Source organism: Vicugna pacos, chromosome 11, assembly GCF_048564905.1.
Source record: "Vicugna pacos chromosome 11, VicPac4, whole genome shotgun sequence".
In the NCBI taxonomy this organism is placed as follows: Eukaryota; Metazoa; Chordata; class Mammalia; order Artiodactyla; family Camelidae; genus Vicugna; species Vicugna pacos.
In genome coordinates this window covers 48,018,968-48,039,299 of record NC_132997.1, presented here as the reverse complement: position 1 = coordinate 48,039,299, position 20,332 = coordinate 48,018,968, and the positions used below count along the sequence as shown (strand labels likewise).

The following is a 20,332-nucleotide window of genomic DNA, read 5'->3' as shown; positions in this document are numbered from 1 at the left end:
GGGTATATACTTCCGTCAACCTTGAGGTCCTCAGGTCTAAGTCAAGTGGCTTGGTTCTCAGGGGTGATTTCCACTGACCAGGGCCTCCACTGCAGAGATGAGGCCAAGCCGACAGTTTTGTGAGGACACGGGCAAATGGCCAGCAGAGCTGGTGTAACCTACTAAAGTTCCTGGTGTAAGGCTCCTTTCTTGCCATTAGATCCCAGACTGGTCTCTCCACTAGTCCCAGCTGCACTGAACAGGAACTTCATTCACTTGTCCCTCCTAGGAAGAGCTGTAGGAGACCAAGGGGCCTCTACCAAGCCTCCAGCCCTCAGATCCTGTAGAGTGGAGGCAACTCCTAGGAGCTGGTGGGGGGGGGTTCTGACCAGTTGGATGTGGCCAGGTCAATTAAGACTATATCCTGCCTCCAGTCAGCTGGAAGCTCCTGTGGTCAGGCCACAGCCCTGGTGCCAGGCAGTCCTAAGGAGTGTGTCAGGGAGGGGATGAACATCTGTGGCCTCAAGGCCTTTTGTTCAAGTTGTGGCTAGTGTGGGGCCTTCCCTCTCTACTCAGCTTCAGCACATATGGAGGCTCAGAAGATCGTGTCCCAGGCCCCACTTTATTGTCAGATTTAAAACTCAAGGTCAATGGCTGGAGTTCCCAGGGCCCCTCCCTTGAGGCCACTTGCCAGAGGCTAGTCCTAGATCTTGAAGGCTAAGGTGAGGCCGTCGCCCAGGGGCAGGAGGCTGATGTGGACCCTGGCGTCGCGCAGGATGCGCTCGTTCAGGTTTCGCACACACTGGGCCACCTTGTCCTGCGGTTGAGGCTGCAGCACCTCTCCACGCCACAGAACCTGCGGGGGTGGGGCGGGCATCATGGGGGCGGGGCCTGGGGAGCTGCCTGAGCAGGTGGCGGGCGAGAGCTGGGAACCCAGGAGGGCAGCGGAAAGCCTGGGACTCAGCTGGGGGGGGGGGGGAGAAGCTTACATGGTTTACTAGGCGGGGCTCCAGGGCATGGGGGCAGGGCATAGGGAGAAGCCTAAGGAAAAGAGTGACCCAGTCCCGGAGGGTCTTCTGGCCCGGGCTGTCCCTTACACTGAGCACAGCGAGGACGCCTCCGGGTCGCAGCAGCTGCAGGCACCGCTCATAGTAGGCGGTGCAGTTCTCCTTGTCCGCGTCCACCACGGCCACGTCGAAGGTGCCAGCCTCGCCCGCGGCCAGGAGCTCGTCTTGCGGGGGAGGGAGGGGCAGATACGGCTGAGTCCGCAGGCCCCAGCGCCGGAAGCCCCCGCCCAGGCCGGCCCAGGCGCTGTGACTATGCAGGGACTCGGACCGACCTCGAGGGCGCCGGCCCTGCCACCCTGCATGTGGCCGCGTACCGTGAGGCCAGGCGGCGAGGGGCTGTCATTGCCCAAGCTCGCCTGGTGGACGGGGTCACTAGCTCGTGCCCGGTGGTCCCATTAGGGAAATGGCGTCAAGGCCCTTTCCGCTCCGTTGCTCACCCAGGGTCTCCAGGGCGGGCTTCAATCGAAGGTCGATCTTGTGCTCCTCCTCAGCCTGCGGAAGGAGTGGGTCAGAGCCAGCATGTCCCTTCTCCTGGAGCTGGAAGTGGCTGGGCTCCAGGGGCCTGACGAGGGCCTCAGGTCCGTGGGACACTCACCTGCCTCCACAGGGGCCGCCCCAGCTCTGGGGGCCCCGCGTCCACCTCGCAGGTCACTACGCGCCCGGCCGGGGGCAGCGCCAGAGCCAACGCTAGGGCTGAGTAGCCTGTGAAAGTGCCTGGGGACAGGGACACGGACAGGGACACGGTCAGGCTCAGGCCAGAGTAGGGGGACGGCCCAGTGACTCCGGCCCCCAATGACCCCGGCCGTGCGCCCTACCCAGGTCCAGCGCTTTCTTAGCCTTGATGAGGCGAGCCAGGTTGGCCAGGAGCTGGGCCTGCTCACAGGTCATCATGGAATCCCCCTGCGGCTGCTCCAGGGTCAGCTGCGCGTGGAAGGAAAGGTTCGCGCTAGCCCTGCCAATCACCCAGCTCCGCCCCAGGTTCAGAGCCCCACCCAGGGCCGTGGCTGTGGGCGTGTCCCAGGGGGCGGGCCCTTAAAGAACGCCCTCAGCGCCCGACGAGCCGAGCCCGGAAAGCCCCGAGAGGGCCACCGCCTAGCCCAAGGTCACAGCCACGTGGGCCCCGCTGGGCCCGAGGTGGGCGCCTGTTCCTGCCCCGGTCCTGCAACGGGGCCCTGCTAACCAGCCGTAGGCTCCGCAGCGCTGGGTGCTCCCGCATGGAGCGGCTCAGCAGATACTGCCAAAGGGGGCTGTCCTCAGGGGGCAGCAGGCGCTTCTCTCGCCGGGGCCGCCATGGAGAGAACCGTCTACCTGCCGGGCAGAGGGGGTGCTGGGTCAGGGCTTGGGGCTCCTGGGCGCCAGAGGTGAGCTTCAGCCGCAGCATTCGCGGGCTCTGCTCCCGCGCCCTACCGCCCGTCCGCGGGGGCTCTGGAGAGGGTGAAAGGCCCGGCCCTACTCACCTAGGAACAGGCCGCTAGCGAAGGCGGCGCCGAGTGCGACCGAGCCCAGGGCTAGCGCGGAGGGCACAGAAAGCCGGGGCAAGGGCTGGGTCATGGTGCTGGCAGGAAGCGGCGGCGTCCAGGTCACTTGCGTTGGGGCTGCTGGGACCGCCCTGAGACCCGCGGGCCCTCGCGGCTCCGCCTTGCCTGGGCAGTGCCCGCGGAACCGCGGCTTCGAGCACCATCTGGCGGCCTGACTGCCTTACTGCAAACACCTCCCGGTGGGTCTGGCGTCATCTGGTGGCCGCGTTCGGAACTGCGCCTACATTTAGGGAGGAAACCCTGTATCTGGGGTCTGGGTTCTCCCTTCCGGCGCCAGAGGTCTAGGGCCCTGAGTCAGAGAGGGAAAACTTGATGCCCGTCCTAGCTATGCTTCTTCCTCATCGCTGCCATTTTTGCTGAGACCTCCCCTGGGTTTAACAGGATAGTAACGGGTACGAAGTGATAGAAATGAAAGGGGCCCCGAGAGAGAGAGAATGAGGGGAGGCCACCAAGGATATCAAGCTGAAGGAGTGAATGCACAAAACCAGAGGTGGGGCTCGGGAGCCCTGGACCCTGGGGGAGGCCAAGCAGGAGCGGAGGGAGAGGCCTCCTCTCAGACACAGGGGTGGGGCTGGTCCTTTGACCAATCAGCCCGCCGTCTCCAGGAGGGGTTCGCGGGGAGGAGCCTGCTGTGTGGGGGCTGGGTGGGTCCTCCCAGCTCCCTGTCTCTGGCCAAACGGCGTGCTTGGAAGAGAAGCGCCTTCCACTAACGTTTTGAGTCTCTGCACCCTGCTTGGCTCTGTAAATGTTTCTTTGACCTGTGGATGGGTCTCATTCCCCAGGGGAAGGACTGAGGCCGCTCTTATCTCCTCCCCCAGAGCTGAGCACACAGCATGTGCATTTAAAACGCTCTCTGAATAGCCTGCTGGTGGTGCCTGGGGCTCCTCCCTGCCTGAGCTGCCCGGCTGAGTGGGGAACATAGTACCAGGAAGGGGCATTTTATTGAGCACCAGGAGCTGTACAGCCAGCCTCCCTGTGAGGCTGCGAGATTATCTTGTTTCCCAGAGGAGTAAACCAAATCTCAGAGAGACCAGCCTCTGTGCTTACTCCTCAGGCCCTGCTCTTGCTTCTGTAAACCCTCTGACCCACTAGCCGGAGGGAGGATACACCTGTGAGCTCTTCAGACCTGGCAGGGCCCAAACTCCCAAGAAGCGCTTTCCAGGCCCCTCTGCTGGGGCCCTGGGCTCAGCTGGGGCTGCAGACCTGCGTAGTCTCCTGTCTGGGGGTCTGGGTTTGGGCAGGCCGGGAGCTCACACCAGATCCTCCCTCCCCCAACCTGGCTTTAGGCCGGAGCCCGTGGAGGTGGGGGGCAGGCGAGGAGGGGAGGCATGTCACCATATATCCCCGTCAGATTAAAAAACTAATTTGAAAAGATTAATGTATTCCATTCTTGTTACACTGGCTCTGATACCTCTGGGCCCGCGGCTGCTCTGCCTCCTGATTATTGAATTTTTATGGCCTGGTAATTAATTGCAGATTCCCTGTTTTGTTCTATTTCTTTTTCTCTGACATTTTAATTTCAACAAAAAGCAGTGGTCTCCATGCAGGTTCTCTCTGGAGATCCTAATGGTCTATAAAACAGAATGACTTATAGACGTGGCACCCACTTCAGTTGGCGAGCGATTGTTTGAAACCTTGCTGATCACGCAAAATTTAATTTTTCCACCTCCCTCCCCCGTTCACTGCTCATTTCTTGTCTCTTCCATTACAGCGCCAGTGTCTCAGCTCACAATGAAGGGAGCAGAGTGTCGCCTGTGTATCTGTTACAGGGCCTTTTCCTAGAAGGCCAGGTGGCTGAAGACAAAGTAGGTTTTTATTCTTCTCTTTGGAGGTTGCCCCAGTGGTGACAGTGGGAGCTCGGCCTCCCCAGAGGGCCACGTGGATGTGGGCAGCTTCCCCCAGCGGTGGGGGGTGGGGAGAATCATTTCTTCCTCTCTCAGTTGCCCTTTTGGGGGTTGTACATGCTGTTAGGTCCCCATCAGGAAGTCAGGGGGTTTGCCCCCTGAAGAATTCTTAGCCAGACTGGGTCACTGGAAACAGCTGTTCACAAAAACGAGCCTGGAAGAGGCCCCTGAGTTGCTATACTAATGCCCCCAGCTGCTGCTTCTCCAGTGCTGCTGACATCACACAGGCTGGGCCCCTTCCCCCAGGGCCCCCCAGGACTGGGTGGGGCAGGGGCAGAAGAGTAAGGTCATGGAGTCAAGTTCTGCCTAAAGGATTGGAACTCAAGTATCTTCAGGGGCCAGGCAGGCAGGTGAGGGGAGGGCGGTAGAGGGCAGTGGGGACTGTGGCGCTCCAGAAATCACGCCACATCAGAAGTGTGGTGGCCACTCAGCTCTGGCCCAGGCTGCCCTGTGGGATGAAGGGCGCATTGTGGCCAGAGCAGATTTTTTCGAGAGGTTGGAAATCTGGCTTTTAATGTGAAACCTCACAATTTAAAACATTTGGGTTAAACTTTTTCTTTTTAAAGCTCCATGTCTGGCAGACTGAATACAACTTTGATCTTTATGTCTGATCTGGCCCATGGGATAACTGTTTCCTCCGATCTGGAGTGTGGCTCAGAGAAGTTAGGCCATGGAAGTGGAGTCTGTCAAGGCCAGAAAGGCCTCAGTGGCCTCCTGATCACCCCTACAGCCTCCCAGCTGCCCTGCCCCAGGAATCCTCCTCCTCCCTTGTGGCCCTTCAGTCCCCTTCCTGCCCTCAGTGGGCTCTTTTCGGCAGCTGTGGGCTCCCTGAGGTGCCTATGGGCCTCTGCCCGGGGCTTGCCTCCTCTCTCCACAGAGGAGCTGCCAGCCTGGAGTCTGACCACATCTGGGTGAGGTCTGCTGAACTTTCCACCCAAGACTTTGGGGGGCGGTGCCATGACTCTGAAGGCTCTGAGGGCTGTGTCGGGCTGAGTGGGCTGATGCAGGTAGACCACAAGTCAGTGGCTTTTGGGGCCCCTTGGGTGAGCTGGGGAGGGGGGAGGGCCCGCTGCCTGCTCCCGCCTCCTCTGTGCCGCAATGTGAAGAGCTGGCGCACATGCCTGGCCTCTCGTGCCTCAGTTTCCACACCTGGACAGGCTGCGTGGGCTCTGGAGTCAGAGGGACTTGGGGTCAAACACTGGTCTACCACTCACTTGGTGACCGTGTGAGCTCAGTTTCTCGATTAGAAAAATGGGGATGATCTTAAGTGTTCTCTGTGGTGTAACAAACCACTACTTACTGAGTGGCTGAAAACAACACGGTTTATGATCTTGCCGTTCCGCAGATCAGGGGCCCAGCCAGGCCTGGCTGAAGGATCCGGGTGGCGTCTGGGGATACCGCCCCACCCAGGGCTCCACGTTCTCTTCTGAGCTCTCCAGCTATTGCCGGATTTAGTTCCGTCTCAGGAAGCTGGGCCAGCCGTCTGCAAGGCCCGCAATGACTCCTGAATACTTCTGGTGCTTCGGCTCACCCCGCCTTCCTTGTCGCTGTTAAGGATTCCAGGGACCCACCCAGCTAATCCAGGATACTCTTCCCATGCGAAGCTGGTTAGTGACCTTGGCGCCATCTGCAAAGCCCCTTTTGCCATCTAAGATGAGGGCCATGGGAGTAACCGTCATTGGGGAAGGTGATCGCAAGAGGGTGGTGAAATTCTGCCACAACCTCCAACCTCTCAGAATGGTTGTGAGGATTAAAATACCCCTGCCTGGTTCTGGTCCCCGCTCCTTGAGAACTATGGTTTTAGGCATCTGAATACAGAGGATTCCCTGCTGCTGCGTGAACTGCATGGGCAGTGGTCATATTCCTCACAGCCACTCTAAGTAGCTAGCATTGTTCCCATTTTCCAGATGTGTAAACTGAGGTTCCCAGATGTCAGGTGACATAGAAGTGGCAGAGCCAGGGAGTGAACCTGTCCCTGTCTCAGCTTCATATAAAAGTTTGTCATTCACCCCTGGGCCTAAGTCCGGAGCTCCTGTAGCCCCTGAAATTTCACTGAGATCTTGTTAGAGGCCTCCACCATGTGCCAGCAATTTACCTGTGATCTGATTTCTCCGGTTTAATGCAGGTCTGGGCATTCAGGTGTCTCTGGGAGTCCCCAGGGAATGACAGGTGTGTTTCGTGGTATCACCTGTTCCTGTCTTCTTGATGGGATGGCCGGGGTGCCATTATCACAGCCACTCCTGGGCATCATCGCTTCTGCCCGACACCTCAGCTGACCCTCGGGAGCCATCAGACGGTCAAGACTTCACGGGGTCCTTTAGAGAAATGGCAAAGAAAGTCCTCCTGCAACCCTTCTGTCTCCATCCTGGGACACTGGCTTACATTGTGAGTCCTTCCTTCCCCAAAAGAAAACAGACACATTTCCCTGACTCCCCTGTAGGCATGGGACCTGGCGTCTACCGTCTGACGTGCTATACAAGACTCAGATGCAGATGTGCCGTAGAAGTCAGTGGTTGGTGAAGGAGGGTGATGCTGTGACAAGAAGTGGGATGGAGGTGAAGTTCTTGTCCCTGCTGGAGCCTCTGCCCAGAGGTGTTTGAACTGGAGCAGTCCCATGGTGTGATTGAGTGTTTGAACTAGAACCGTCCCATGGTGTGAGCTTTGGGAGCCTCTAGCTGTTCAGTTCCTGGTAGTGGAACATCCAAGCCTGATTCTCTGGCCTTTCCAGAGCCTGCTGTTTGCAACAGAGTGGAATTGGCTATTTGCAACAAAGTAGATTCTATTATTTGTAGCAAAGTGAAACCTGCTGTTTGCCATAAAGCAGCTTTTATTTGTTTTCAGTAGAGGAGTCCTGCCTGGTACTGCTCCTCTGTGGGACTGATCCTCCCAGCTCTAGCAGGCAGTGTTACCACCTACCACAGTGCCAACCCCCTCCTTCTGTCTTGCCAGCAGGAACCCGATATTGTTCAAGCAACAATGTGCCCAGCTCTGGGGGATGGACAGTCTCAGGCTGTCATAACCCTCCTAGTCCCTTTTTCAGGATATCTAGGGATATCTTGCCAGGGAAATTGGGGGTCCTTTTCAGGATGTTTTCTTTCCTGATAATAAGAAAACTCCTCTTCTGGTAGAGCCTTTTTTTATCTTGAGTAGGGTGTGTAAAGATGAAATGCTTCAAACTGTAGCAGCCATCTTGTGGCCATGAGGCAACAAAGTTAAGGACTGAAAAACCACAGTGACTATGGTAAGTGGTCCTTGAAGACATTATCTAGGCATTGAATCATTAGCAGCAACTGTTTCCCTCCAGCCTCCTTGTTACGTGAGAAAATGGAGCCCTTTGTGTTTAAGCAGTGATTAGCTGTGCATTCTTTTACTTGATGCTCAAAGCATTCCTAAGGGATACAGGCACCCCAGCAGTGTGCCCTGAGCCCATGCGGTGGTTGAGAGTTGGTGCTGAGATAACCCTGTTTGATTTTTTTTCAGGCTAGAGTGACAGATTCCACACTGAACTCGAAATCATGCGTTCCAAAGGTAAGGCCTTATTTTTCTGAGGGGTAAGTTTTCTCACAGGAGATGCCCCACACCTCCCCCACCCAACAAGTCCAAATACCAGTAGCAGGCACCCCACGCCAACCCTGCTTGCAGACTTGTGGTGTCTCATCAGGCTCCCCAGTCCCCAGTGATAAGGCATGATCACCCACACTTGACAGACAGGGGTGTGACTCATCTGGGCTCTCACAGCCAGGGACATGTGGGGATTGGCTCCAGCTCTGTATGGCCCAAAGCCTGGAGTCTCCCCACTCCAGGGGGAGTCTCTCTGTTTGCATCAGGGCCAGGGGTGCAAAGGCTTCTGGGACCGTGGATGAACAGAGGGGGTTGGAGACGCCCACAAGCTCCCAGCCTAGCAGTCAGGCTTCTGCTGCAACCATGACATGTAACAGCCCCGAGTCTTAGTGGCTTCCAAAATAACCACTTACTTTTCTTGCTCTTGGGTCAGCTGGGGTGCTTCTGCTTCAGGTCGTGGGTCCAGATCATTCTGAGACCAGCAGCCACCTGGAGATGCTCTTTCCCAGGGGCCAACATGGGTGCAAGAGGCCAATCACACACATGCTTTTAAAGCCTCTGCCTCAGTCAGGTCTGCTGGTGTTCCAGCGGCCCCAACGAGTCACTTGGCCAAACTCTGTGTGGGGGCAAGTGTGTGTACTCCAGCTCCTCCACAGGGTGGCTCTGTGAGGTCACGTGGCAAAGGGTGTGGTCACATGGCAAAGGATGTGGACGTGTAGCCATATCACTGGTCCAGGAGAAAAGAGTCAGGGCCAGCACTCCAGTCTACACACCAAGGGCCTCTGGTGTCCCCAGAGCCATGGGTGCAGAGACCCCTCCACAGGGCAGGGCCTCGGCAGGGGCTGGTGGACCAGGGTCACTGACTTGTACCTGACCTGCAGATCCCCAGTCTGTTTCTCAGAGAAGGAACCTGGAGCTGTGGAAGTCAGAGTGTTGCCTGAGGTCTCAGGGCAGTCCCGCCTCTGCCCACCCTCGCTGAACTCAGGCAGGGAGGGGGCCGAGGGGTCAGGCTCACCTTCCTTGGCTCCAGCCCGGAGCACCTGCCTCCCTGGAAGGACGAGTCCCTGGGGCCCTTTTCTTTCCTCCACACACTATGTGTGGGACACTATGGAGGACACAGCCTGGGACGCAAGGGTTCCAGCTGCATTGCCTGGGAGAGCCCTCGTGCTTGTTCACTTCTGGCTGGCCTGGGGACGTATTTTGTTGGCCTTGATCAGTATTTTGCTTATTTGAATGGAGCCAACACTAATAAGGAAATTTCACAAAGAATTCAGATTTGGTTTCCATTTCTTTTGAAAGAGCAGAAGATTTGACAACACTGGGCCCATCTTGCTGCATGGCAGGTTGACTGGTGCTGGGTGGTGCCCACCCCTATCCCCCACGGGTCGTGTGCCCTTGCCCAGTCCCCACCACTCCCTGCTCCCTCCTCCTGAAGAGGTACCCTAATATTCCATATTGGCCTTTGTGCTGCTGGCACATGAGCTGTAACCTCTGATTTAATCCATTACCCAGAGGCCCAGAGAGGAGAGATACTTGACACAGCCAGTCATGGGCTTTTGTTTCTCATTCTCTCTTCCTGAGTAAGAACTTCATTTGGATTCCAAAGAGGCAGGAGCCCATGCTCTGCCACCAAGCCCTATTGGCTCAGATGGGGGTTCCTCTCCCCTGAGGCAAAACTGTTCATGTCATAGCTAAAGCTTAGAAAGCCTTGAGAGCACAGCCACCTCAAGGGGAAAATCCAGACTGAGATGAAGCTTTGGGAGATGTTATGGGAACCCAGGCCCCTGAGTTACATAGGGAATCCCCCTAGACGTATAGAAATGAGATGCTAACTTCTGGTACTTATACAGCAATTACCATGTGCCAGTCACTCCTTCTAACTTCATATTCACTCAGTCCTCACATAAACCCTGTGAGGGGCAAGGTATCATTTTTACCCCCATCTTACAGAAGAGAAAGCTGAAGCACAGAGAGGTTAAGCAACTTTCCCAAATTTGCACAGCTTGTAAGTGGTAGAGTTGGGATTTGAATCCAGGTTCTCTGATTTCAGAGCTTAGAGTTCTTAACCCCTGGAGTATCCTAGAGGAAATACCTACTGAGGTGTCTACTTTTCCTGTAATGTCTCATTTTAGCCTTGGACTTGTCCAACAGAGTAGGGTTGGGTTTGGTTGTGGGAGACAGAAAAACCTCAAAAGAACGGTGAGTTAATCAAGAGAAGTTGATTTCTATTTTTTATAGGGGTAACTTGGAGATGGTAAGGAGGCTCCAGGGTCAACAGAGACTCAGGCTTCTCCCCTGCTGTGTTGCCATCCTCATCATGTGGTGTCTCCTCATTGAACAAAATGACTGCTTGAGCACCAGCTATCATACCTTCAACCAAGTTTTCAGGAAAAAGGAAGGAACAAAATAGAACTCACCTCCTTCCTTTAAGGACCCTTCCTGAAAGTTTCATAGGATACTCTCTCTACTTGTATTCCTTTGATCAGCGCTTGGTCACATGGCCACATTTCAGCCTAGAAATAGTATTTACTCTAGAGGGTTGTATGCTCAGTGAAAAATCAGTTCTGTCATTAAACTTAAAAGGAAGAATGGATAATGGAAACAGTTAGTATCATCACTGTGTTTTGCAGATAAAGAAACTGAAACTCAGAGAAGTGAATGACCTGCTGGAAGTCACACAGCCAGGAAGAAGGGGAGTCTGGATCCCCTGTCCCTGGACCCTTTGGAGCAGGTGAGGCTTCAAAGACAAATTCTGCCAATTTCCTGGGGGGTGAGGAGGACTGTGGATATGTGCATAACTGCCTTCCCAGGGCCCAGGGCCTGCCAGCCGGCAGCCTTGTGCCTGCAAGCCCTGGCAGCCTCTCTGGGCCCAGATCCATCACCCCGGCATCAACCATGCCCCAGGCCTGACTCCATCCATCCCCTTAATGCTGGCATCGACTGTGCTTGGGCATGTTCCTGAGGCGGCCTCAAGAGCGCTGAATAATTCAGGTCTGCGTAATGGGATAATGAATTTACTGACACCCCAGTGTGGTCTTGGTACTTGCGTTTAAAGAAATACTGACTCCCTAGGCCCGCTTTGCAGGCTGGAGACATATACACGCCAAGAAACTGTTGCCTTTACCCGCCTCGTGGGGTTCAGGCCTGATTGAGTGGAGACCCTACTTTGATCTCAGTGATTCTTCAACTACTTGGGCAAGTGGGGAGTCTGGGGACAGGAGTCTGCCTGGGGTGAGATGGAAGTGGAATCACAGAAGCTTGAACATGCAGAGCTGGAAAGGAACCCAGTGACCCCTTAGTCCTGCATACCCATTTTATGAACAAGGAAACTGAGGTTGTGGCAGGGATGGGCTCTGGTGCACTGTGTTCTGTGGCTGGGAATGCTGAGGATGGCTCGGGGCTCTGGGAGGGAGACTTCCTCGTTTCCCTTATAACCTTCTGGTTTCCCGGTTCCCCAGCTGCAGGAGGGTTGCTTCTGATGGCTTCCAGCTGCCCTTTCACTGCAGACGAGCCCTCAGCCAGGCGAGAGCTGTCCCCCAGGAAGTTGCCCCGCACCGCACCGCACCGCACCACCTGGGCAGATGGCAGCCCATGACTGGCTGATGTATTGCAAAAGGCCACCTCAAGCCTCAAGGTAGGACGAACTCTGTGGTGCTATTTGGGCTCTAGAACCCTCGTGGGACCACGCTGTGGCTCCACCCCAGCTGAGACCACTTTCTCGCTTGGCTTTTACCCCTGCCCTTTCCTGTTTCCCTCACTCCTCTTCTCAGAGCCTCCCCCTGGAAATCCTCTGAATTGGTATCCCAGATTCAGGCTCTGCTTCTGGGGAGCCCTCCTGAGATCGCTGCGTTTCCTGGTCTGAGCCCTTCTTCCAGGGCACTAAGAGAGGCTCAGAGCCAGGAATCCCTGGCTCTGGCTCTGCTGTGTGTTGGTGAGGAAATCACTTCTCCACCCTGTGGGGCTGGGGCAGGGAGAGCCTCTCTCAGGTCCCTTCCGGCTCTGAAGGTGTGTGGTAAGATCTGAGGTGCCAGGAAGTCTTCCCCTCCCCTACCTAGCTCCACGTGTGCATGAATCCTAGAGCTCTGGGGACTTTTCTCTGAAGGCTTTTTCAAAACGCTAAAGTGTCTGAGATGAGAATGAGTTTCATATTAGGTGATCATCCTGCAGGGCAGAATCTCTCAAGGTGGGATCCTTGGATCACCTGAATCCATCACCTGAAGGGATGCTTACTATTAATATTCCCTTTCCTTTTTGGATATGGTATGTGATATCTGGAGCTGCAGCAGCTATCTTTCAATCATGAGGAAACAGCATGAGATGTAAAGAAACTAAGGATGATGAAGCGGAAATATAGAAACTGGTTTTCAGTGGCATTTCTGAATCATTGCCAAAATCTGAAAGCTACTTCTAGAATCTCAGTGTGTGAAATAATTGTCTTTATTGCTCAAGCAAGTCCTGCTTGACTTTTCTGTTATTGGCAGCCCAAAGCATTCCAAACAAATCCACAGCCTTTATCTCCTTGAATCATAATAACAATCTCTTAAAGTAGGGACTATTATTTTTGGCTCAGTGAGGTTAAGTGATATGGCTAAAGTCACACAGCTGGCAAGTTGCAGCACCCTTTGGGGCTGGAGCTTTCAGGTGGGAGGAATTTTGATTATTGTTGTGGATTTAATTCCTGTCTCCACTGCATGTGTCCTAGTGTAGTCTGACCACTGGGAATAATCCCTGTCCCTTGCCATTCTGGTCTTTGGTCATTCGCTCCTTATCCATCCCACCCTAGGTCTCAGCCTAGAGACCCAGGAAAGGTCCCTTGTCGGGTGGGGAGAAGGAGGCAGCAGGTAGCCACTGTCCTTTCCTTCATGGAGTTTTCTGAATGAATATGGCCAGATTCTGGTACCAAGGATGAAGGAAAGGTGAACCCATTTTGGAGATGATTCTGATCTCTAGACAGCCCTAGACCCTTGGGGTGGCAGTTATAGTGAAAGAGAGAAAGAGCTCAGACACAGAAGTTGACAGACAGACAGGGATGGAAGGAGAGGGTGAGAGAGGCAGAAGTCAAGGAGGAGGGTGAGAGGGAGGAAGAAGAGAAGGATCCAGGTTTTAGAGATAATTGTTGAGATAGGCTGACAGTGAACCTCAGCTCAGGCACAGACTAGCTCATTTCCCCTTCCCCCAGATTCAGCCTCTTCACCACATGATGGAGTAGACTAGAACCCCTCCCTCTCGGGGAGGTGGGCAAGAACAGGTGGCTCCACACTAACCTGGAGCAGATGCTCGGCCAGCAGGCACTCCTGCCCCATGCGTACTGGTCTGATGTTATGGTTGCTGCTCTGAGGGTGGAGGTAGGACTGGAGGGGAGGGTGATGTGACCTCAGGTGAACCTTTGTTCCACCTCTTCTGGAGATCAGAGCCCTCTCGGAGGAAGGGGAGCAGCACTTGTGTGTGTGTTTGTGTCCCAGACTAGGTACTTCCAAGTGATCAGAAAACTGGATAGAAAAGTGGCTTTCCTGACTAACAGCAATACCAGAAATGCATTTGTCTCCTTACCAAGAGGGTAGGATGGGGAAGATTTTTAAAGACTCATCAAAAGGCAGGGAATTGGGGAGCCACCGCTGGGGTTACTGAGGGGAGAGTAACAGATCCAGACCCTGAGACAACCCCCAAACCTCGGGGGCTGATGTCTGTGTGGGGAGCCCTCTTGAGGGGCCTCCTGTTGGCCCCAGATTAGAGGGGAAGGCAGGGTCAGAAACGGCCCCAGCCTAAGGAGGAAAAGAAGGCTCTCTGTCGGGAACACAAAGCACTTGTGGGTTGCGGGCAGAGAGGAGCCTGGGGGTGACTTTGGCTTGGGTGCTTTCTGGGCAAGGTCTGTATGTCCAGGGCCTGGTGCAGAGCCTCAGCTGAATGCATGAGCTGGGGCTCCACCAGGCTTGGAGACTGTGAGTGAGGGTGAAGGGGTGGTGCTCCAGCATCAGCTGGGAGGCTCAGGGCTGGGCAGGAGAGGGGTGGCTCCTCTCCCTGGCTCTTGGCCTCCCCACCTAGCTAACTCCTTATGCCTTGGGGTTCAGAGGGGCAGACAGTGCTGTCTCCCCCAGGTCAGATGTGCCCCTGACTGAGACAGTGTGGTGGTTTTAACATGTGTCCACGAACCCCTAGATACTCCTCTCACCAGCAGATGGGGTCTACATCCTGTTGCCCTGAACCTGGGCGAGTCTCCTTGAACAGAATGTAATGGAAGCAATGTTTTCTAATTGCTGAGGCTTGTTAGAAAAGGCTACATGGCTCCTCCCAGATTCTCTCTTGGGAACTTGCTCTGGGAGCTGTTAGCTGCCCTGTAAGAAGTCCATCTCTGCAGAGGGTGCCATGTACAGAGACCACATGGAGTGAGAGATGCTGGATGGGCCCCAGCCTCAGCTGTTTGCCCAGATGTCAGATGTGTGTGTGAGGAAGCCTTTGAGATGACCCCAGTCCCAGCCACAAACACCTGCCTGCGCTGTATGATAGACCCAGAGTGAGAGCTGCCTGCAGTCCAGCAACCTTCAGATTCATGCACAGAATAAATGATCATATAGAGTTTCCCTGGACTGTCTAGGTAACAAATGACCACCAACTGGGTAAAGCAACAGAAATTTATTCTCTGGGTTCTGGAGACTAGAGTCCAAAATCAAGGTGTTGGCTTGTTCCTTCTGGGGGCTCTGAGGGAGAAGCTGCTCCCTGCATTTCTTCTAGCTTCTTGTGGTTGGAGACAATGCTCAGCTTTCCTTGGCTTGTAGCTGCATCACTCCAACCCCTGCCTTCATCCTCACATAGTCTCCCAGTGTCTCTGTGTCCCAGTTTCCCTCTTCTTATCAAGGACACTTTCACATATGGTGAGAGGCCCCTGTAGTTCAGTATTACCTCATCTTAACTAATTACATCTGCAGTGACCCTGTTTCTCAAATAAGATAACATTCGGAAGTACTAAAGGTTAGCACTTCAACATATCTTTTGGGAGGATATAATGCAACCCATAACATAAAGTTAGGCTTTTAAGCCACTGTTTTAAAGTGATTTTTTATGCAGAAGTAGTTACTCAGAACATGAGAGTTAAGGTATGGCTAGGGAAGCAAATAAACATCAGTCGGAATGTAATTTACCAGAATATCCCTCCAGGAGACACTGTATGTGGTTGAGATAATGGATTTTCTAAATAGCTTGGGGTTGGGATGGGGGCTGGATCTTCTCCCCAAAAGACCTATGTTCCAGTAACAACATGTGCTTGAATAATAACAGACAGCTTCCCTAATGCTTTCTAATTTAGAAAAAGAGCTTCAATTTTGCTTTGTAAGGTATTCTTCTCCCTTAAATAAATGTTGAATATTTACTTAAAGAGAATCAATGTGATTATTAGAGTGTTCCTGGCCTCCATGTATCTCTGCATGGCCTTTTTTACTAATACCTACCCCATCAGAGCACTGATTAACTGTGGGATGCAGTCACCTGATTAAGTGTCTGTTTTCTCCATACACTTCAGAGTCAACCCTGAGAGCAGGGACAGGCTCTGTCTTGTTCTCCCTTGAATCCGCAGCAGGTGCTTAATCGTTAGTCTTTGAAAGCATGGATGTTGGAAAAGGAACAAAGGGATTTAAAATCTATATGATGATGAAAGGTGTACAAATATTTAAGCTACAAAACATCTAGGGATGCTAGGAAGAACATTTTTGGAATTCTCTTCTGTTAATGGAAGAGCCTATAAGAAAATAAGGGAGTTACAAAAGGCCAGGAACAAATTGGAAAAATCTGTCTGGGGAAGTAAAGATTGCTGAAACTGCTGTATACCTTGGGGACTTATACTTTGAGCTCCTATGGCACAAGAAAGACAAGGAAGAAGCAAGGGATCATAAACATGACCAGGCAGATTTGAAAAAGAACCAAACAGAGGTTCTAGGAATTTAAATATATCACACATGAAATCAAAAACTCAGTGGAACTGTTAAATAGAATAGACACAGCTGGAGAGGGAATTAGTCAACTGGAGGATAGAGCTGAAAGAATTATGCATAATGCAGCACAGGAAGAAAAATGAAAATATGAAGAAGAGACATGGAGGATAGGATGAAAATTTCTAATATATGTATAATCAGATTTTTGGAAATCAATTATAGGAATAATGGGAGAGGGGTAATATTCAGAGAGCGAGTAGCTGAGAATTTTCTATGATTACTAAAAAAAAATGAATCTTCAGATGCAAGAATTCCAGTGACTCCCAAACAGAGTAAATGAAAATAAGTCCATGCACAGATACACCATAATCAAAAGGAAGAATATCAAAGACAAGAAGATCTTTAAAGTACGAGACAGAAAAAAATGTTGTTTACAACTTCTATAATTAGAAGAAATTACACTAATGGCAATTAGTTGTAATAGTATGACTATTAACAATGAAAGACAGAAAAATGATGACTTTAAAGGACTTCTTAAAAAGTCACACCAACTAGGGATTGTATACCCTAGGCCCTAATAAGACTGAAATTATTTCTTAAGAGATAATTTATCTCTTAGTAAGTGTAGATCATATGTATGTATTAAAGAGAATTGAAAACATATGTCCATGTGAAAGCTTGTACACAAATGTTCACAGCAGCATTATTTTTTAAACATTTTTTATTGATTTATAATCATTTTACAATGTTGTGTCAAATTCCAGTGTTCAGCACAATTTTTCAGTCATTCATGGACATATACACACTCATTGTCACATTTTTTTCTCTGTGAGTTATCATAACATTTTGTGTATATTTCCCTGTGCTATACAGTGTAATCTTGTTTATCTATTCTACAATTTTGAAATCCCAGTCTATCCCTTCCCACCTTCCACCCCCCTGGTAACCACAAGTCTGTATTCTCTGTCTGTGAGTCTATTTCTGTCCTGTATTTATGCTTTGTTTTTGTTTGTTTGTTTGTTTTTGTTTTTGTTTTTTAGATTCCACATATGAGCAATCTCATATGGTATTTTTCTTTCTCTTTCTGGCTTACTTCACTTAGAATGACATTCTCCAGGAGCATCCATGTTGCTGCAAATGGCATTATGTTGTCGGTTTTTATGGCTGAGTAGTATTCCATTGTATAAATATACCACTTCTTTATCCAGTCACCTGTTGATGGACATTTAGGCTGTTTCCATGTTTTGGCTATTGTAAATAGTGCTGCTATGAATATTGGGGTGCAGGTGTCATCCTGAAGTAGATTTCCTTCTGGATACAAGCCCAGGAGTGGGATTCCTGGGTCATATGGTAAGTCTATTCCTAGTCTTTTGAGGAATCTCCACACTGTTTTCCACAGCAGCTGCACCAAACTGCATTCCCACCAGCAGTGTAGGAGGGTTCCCCTTTCTCCACAGCCTCTCCAGCATTTGTCATTTGTGGATTTTTGAATGACGGCCATTCCGACTAGTGTGAGTTGATACCTCATTGTAGTTTTGATTTGCATTTCTCTGATAATTAGTGATATTGAGCATTTTTTCATGTGCTTTTTGATCATTTGTATGTCTTCCTTGGAGAATTGCTTGTTTAGGTCTTCTGCCCATTTTTGGATTGGGTTGTTTATTTTTTTCTTATTGAGTCGTATGAGCTGCTTATATATTCTGGAGATCAAGCCTTTGTCGGTTTCACTTGCAAAAATTGTCTCCCATTCCATAGGTTTTCTTCTTGTTTTACTTCTGGTTTCCTTTGCTCTGCAGAAGCTTGTAAGTTTCATTAGGTCCCATTTGTTTATTCTTGCTTTTATTTCTTCTAGGAGAAAATTTTTGAAATGTATGTCAGATAATGTTTTGCCTATGTTTTCCTCTAGGAGATTTATTGTATCTTGTCTTATGTTTAAGTCTTTAATCCATTTTGAGTTGATTTTTGTATATGCTGTAAGGGAGTGTTCTAGCTTCATTGTTTTACATGCTGCTGTCCAGTTTTCCCAACACCATTTGCTGAAGAGACTGTCTTTATTCCATTGTATATTCTTGCCTCCTACAGCAGCATTATTTATAACAGTGAAAAAGTGGAAACAACCCAAATGTCCACCAATGTATGAATGAATAAACAAACTGTGGTATATCCATACAGTAGAATATTATTTGCCATCAAAAGGAATGAAGTTTTGATCCACGCAGCAACATGGATGAACCTGGAAAACATGCTAAGCAAAAGAAGACAGACACAAAAGGTCACAAATTGTATGATTTCACTTATATAAAACATCCAGAATAGGAAAATCCATAGAGACAGAAGATAGATTAGTGGTTGCCAGGGGCTGGAGGGGAATGTGAAGTGACAGTTAATGAACATGAGGTTTCTTTTTTGGTTGATGAAATGTTCTGGAATTAGATGCAGTGATGTTTGTAAAACCTTCTAAGTGTACTAGAACCACTGAATTGTACACTTTCAAAGGGTGAATTTTATAGTGGGTGAATTACATCTCAAAAATGCAAACAATAAGAAGGTGGAAGTAAAGACATTTTCATTTACAGGCATACCTTGGAGATGTTGCAAGTTCAGTTCCAGACCACTGCAATAAAGTGAATATCATAATAAGGCAAGTCACACAAATGTTTTGGTTTCCCAGTGCATATAAAAGTTATGTTTACACTATACTGTAGTCTGTTAAGTGTGTAATAGCATTCTGTTTAAAAAAATGAACATAACTTACTTAAAAAATACTTTATTGCTAGAACTGCTAACTGTCATCTGAACATTCAGTGAGTTGTAGTAGTAACATCAAAGATCACTGCTTATAGATCACCACAGCTAATATAATAATAGAAAGTTTAAAATATTGTGAGGATTATCAAAATATGATGCAGAGATATGAAAAGAGCAAATGCTATTGGAAAAATGGCGCCAATAGACTTGCTCAAAGCAGGGTTGCCACAAGCCTTCAATTTGTAAAAAAGGCCGTCTACAAAGCACAGTAAAGAGAAATACAATGAAAGGTCTGCCTATTTACTAATCCGGAAAGAATTTATAAACAGGAGTTTCTGAAGGAAGAACTTGAGAAGAAAAATGATCTTAGAGAAAAGTCTCAGATACAAGAAGTAATGATGAATTGAGAAAATAATAAAAAATATGGGTCAATCTAAACAAACACACAGACTGTCCAAAACAATGTCTATTCCATGGGGTTAAACCAAAGACGGAGCAGAAAGCCTGGACCTTACGTAAATGGAATTAAAGCTTTCAAAGCCCTTTACATTGTTCAGGAGAAGCTTAAGATATTGATTAACTTTAGACTCAGTGAGTTAGGTAGTAATTTCAAAATGCTGAGTCACCAATAAAAAATAAAAAAATAAAATGCTGATCCTCTACACGGTAGAAGGGGGGAAAATGGAATGAGTAAAAAAAACCTCAATTAATTCAAAACAATGCAACAAAGAAGATGAAAATAGATCCTTAGGAAGCAGGGCAAAGTTTTCAAAAAACAAAACAAGATCATAGAAATAGTCAAATATAGTTGTAAGCTCTGTAAATATACATAGACTGAATGCTCCAGTTAAAATTCATACACTATCAGGTTGGATTAAAAAAAAGAATAGCCAAATGCTGCTTACATGAGAAATGTCTAAAACGAGAACAGATTAAAAACTTGTGAGTAAAACAGTGAAAAAATATCAGAAAAATACGAACCAAAAGAAAATTGGCATAGTTATATTACTATCAGACAAAATAGACTTTAAGGCAAAAAGGCATCATGAGAGATATAGAAGATCAATGTATGAAATTTAAATTTATCAGGAGAAAATAGTGGTTCTGAGTTCATGGATACTTAATAATGTAAGTCCCTTACCAGATACATGATTTGAAAATGTTTTCTCCCATTTTGTGGGTTGTCTTTTCACTTTACTGGCAGTGTCCATAGGAGCACAAATGTTTTCAATTTTAAGTCCAGTTTATAATTTTTTTTCTTTTTTTGTTCATGCTTTTGGGGTCATATTTAAGAATACTTGGCCAAACTGAAGATCATGAAGATTTAGTCCTATGTTTCCTTTTAAGAGTTTTATAGTTTTAGGTCTTTGATCCATTTTGAGTTAATTTTTGTCTGTGGTGTAAGGTAAGGGTTCAACTTCATTCTTTTGCATGTGGATATCCAGTTGTCCTGGCTTCATCTGTTGAAAAGACTATGCTTTCTCTATTGAATGGTCTTTACACCTTTGTCAAAAATCAGTTGACCATAGATATATGGGTATATCTGTACTTTCAATTCTAGTTCATTGATCTATCTATTCTTATGCCAATAACCACACTATCTTGATTTACTG

At 49.7% G+C, this 20,332-nt stretch overlaps 1 protein-coding gene and 1 long non-coding RNA gene across 7 annotated transcripts in view; one reads left to right on the top strand and one right to left on the bottom strand.

Moving 5' to 3' along the window:
• Positions 1–582: 582 nt before the first annotated feature.
• COMTD1 (catechol-O-methyltransferase domain containing 1) lies at positions 583–2,791 on the bottom strand. Its single transcript, XM_006211607.4, has 7 exons — positions 2,504–2,791; positions 2,227–2,354; positions 1,862–1,967; positions 1,642–1,760; positions 1,484–1,538; positions 1,077–1,210; positions 583–835 (listed from the first exon to the last, which is right to left on the bottom strand). Exons 1-7 carry the CDS (start codon positions 2,595–2,597, stop codon positions 683–685), a joined length of 789 nt encoding a protein of 262 aa, XP_006211669.1. The 5' UTR covers positions 2,598–2,791; the 3' UTR covers positions 583–682.
• The window catches only part of LOC107034297 (uncharacterized), a 127,318-nt gene continuing 109,218 nt past the window's right edge, over positions 2,233–20,332 (top strand). For 3 of the 6 annotated variants that reach the window (XR_012077359.1, XR_012077361.1, XR_012077362.1), the window contains exons 1-7: positions 2,234–2,407; positions 4,296–4,389; positions 5,834–6,095; positions 6,614–6,873; positions 7,969–8,016; positions 10,680–10,780; positions 11,508–11,683. This is a non-coding gene — a long non-coding RNA (uncharacterized lncRNA). Of the gene's footprint in view, positions 2,408–4,295; positions 4,390–5,833; positions 6,096–6,613; positions 6,874–7,968; positions 8,017–10,679; positions 10,781–11,507; positions 11,684–20,332 lie in introns of all 6 variants that reach the window. The other 3 variants (XR_012077363.1, XR_012077360.1, XR_012077358.1) reach the window with 3 other exon arrangements.

Excerpts from the sequence above, each read along its gene's own strand:
- COMTD1 (XM_006211607.4), bottom strand. The coding sequence starts at position 2,597 with ATGACCCAGCCCTTGCCCCGGCTTTCTGTGCCCTCCGCGCTAGCCCTG. Across the intron at positions 1,539-1,641 it reads GGCGGCCCCTGTGGAGGCAG|GCTGAGGAGGAGCACAAGAT; the intron begins GTGAGTGTCCCA and ends CTCCTTCCGCAG. Across the intron at positions 1,211-1,483 it reads GCCCGCCCTGGAGACCCTGG|ACGAGCTCCTGGCCGCGGGC; the intron begins GTGAGCAACGGA and ends CTCCCCCGCAAG.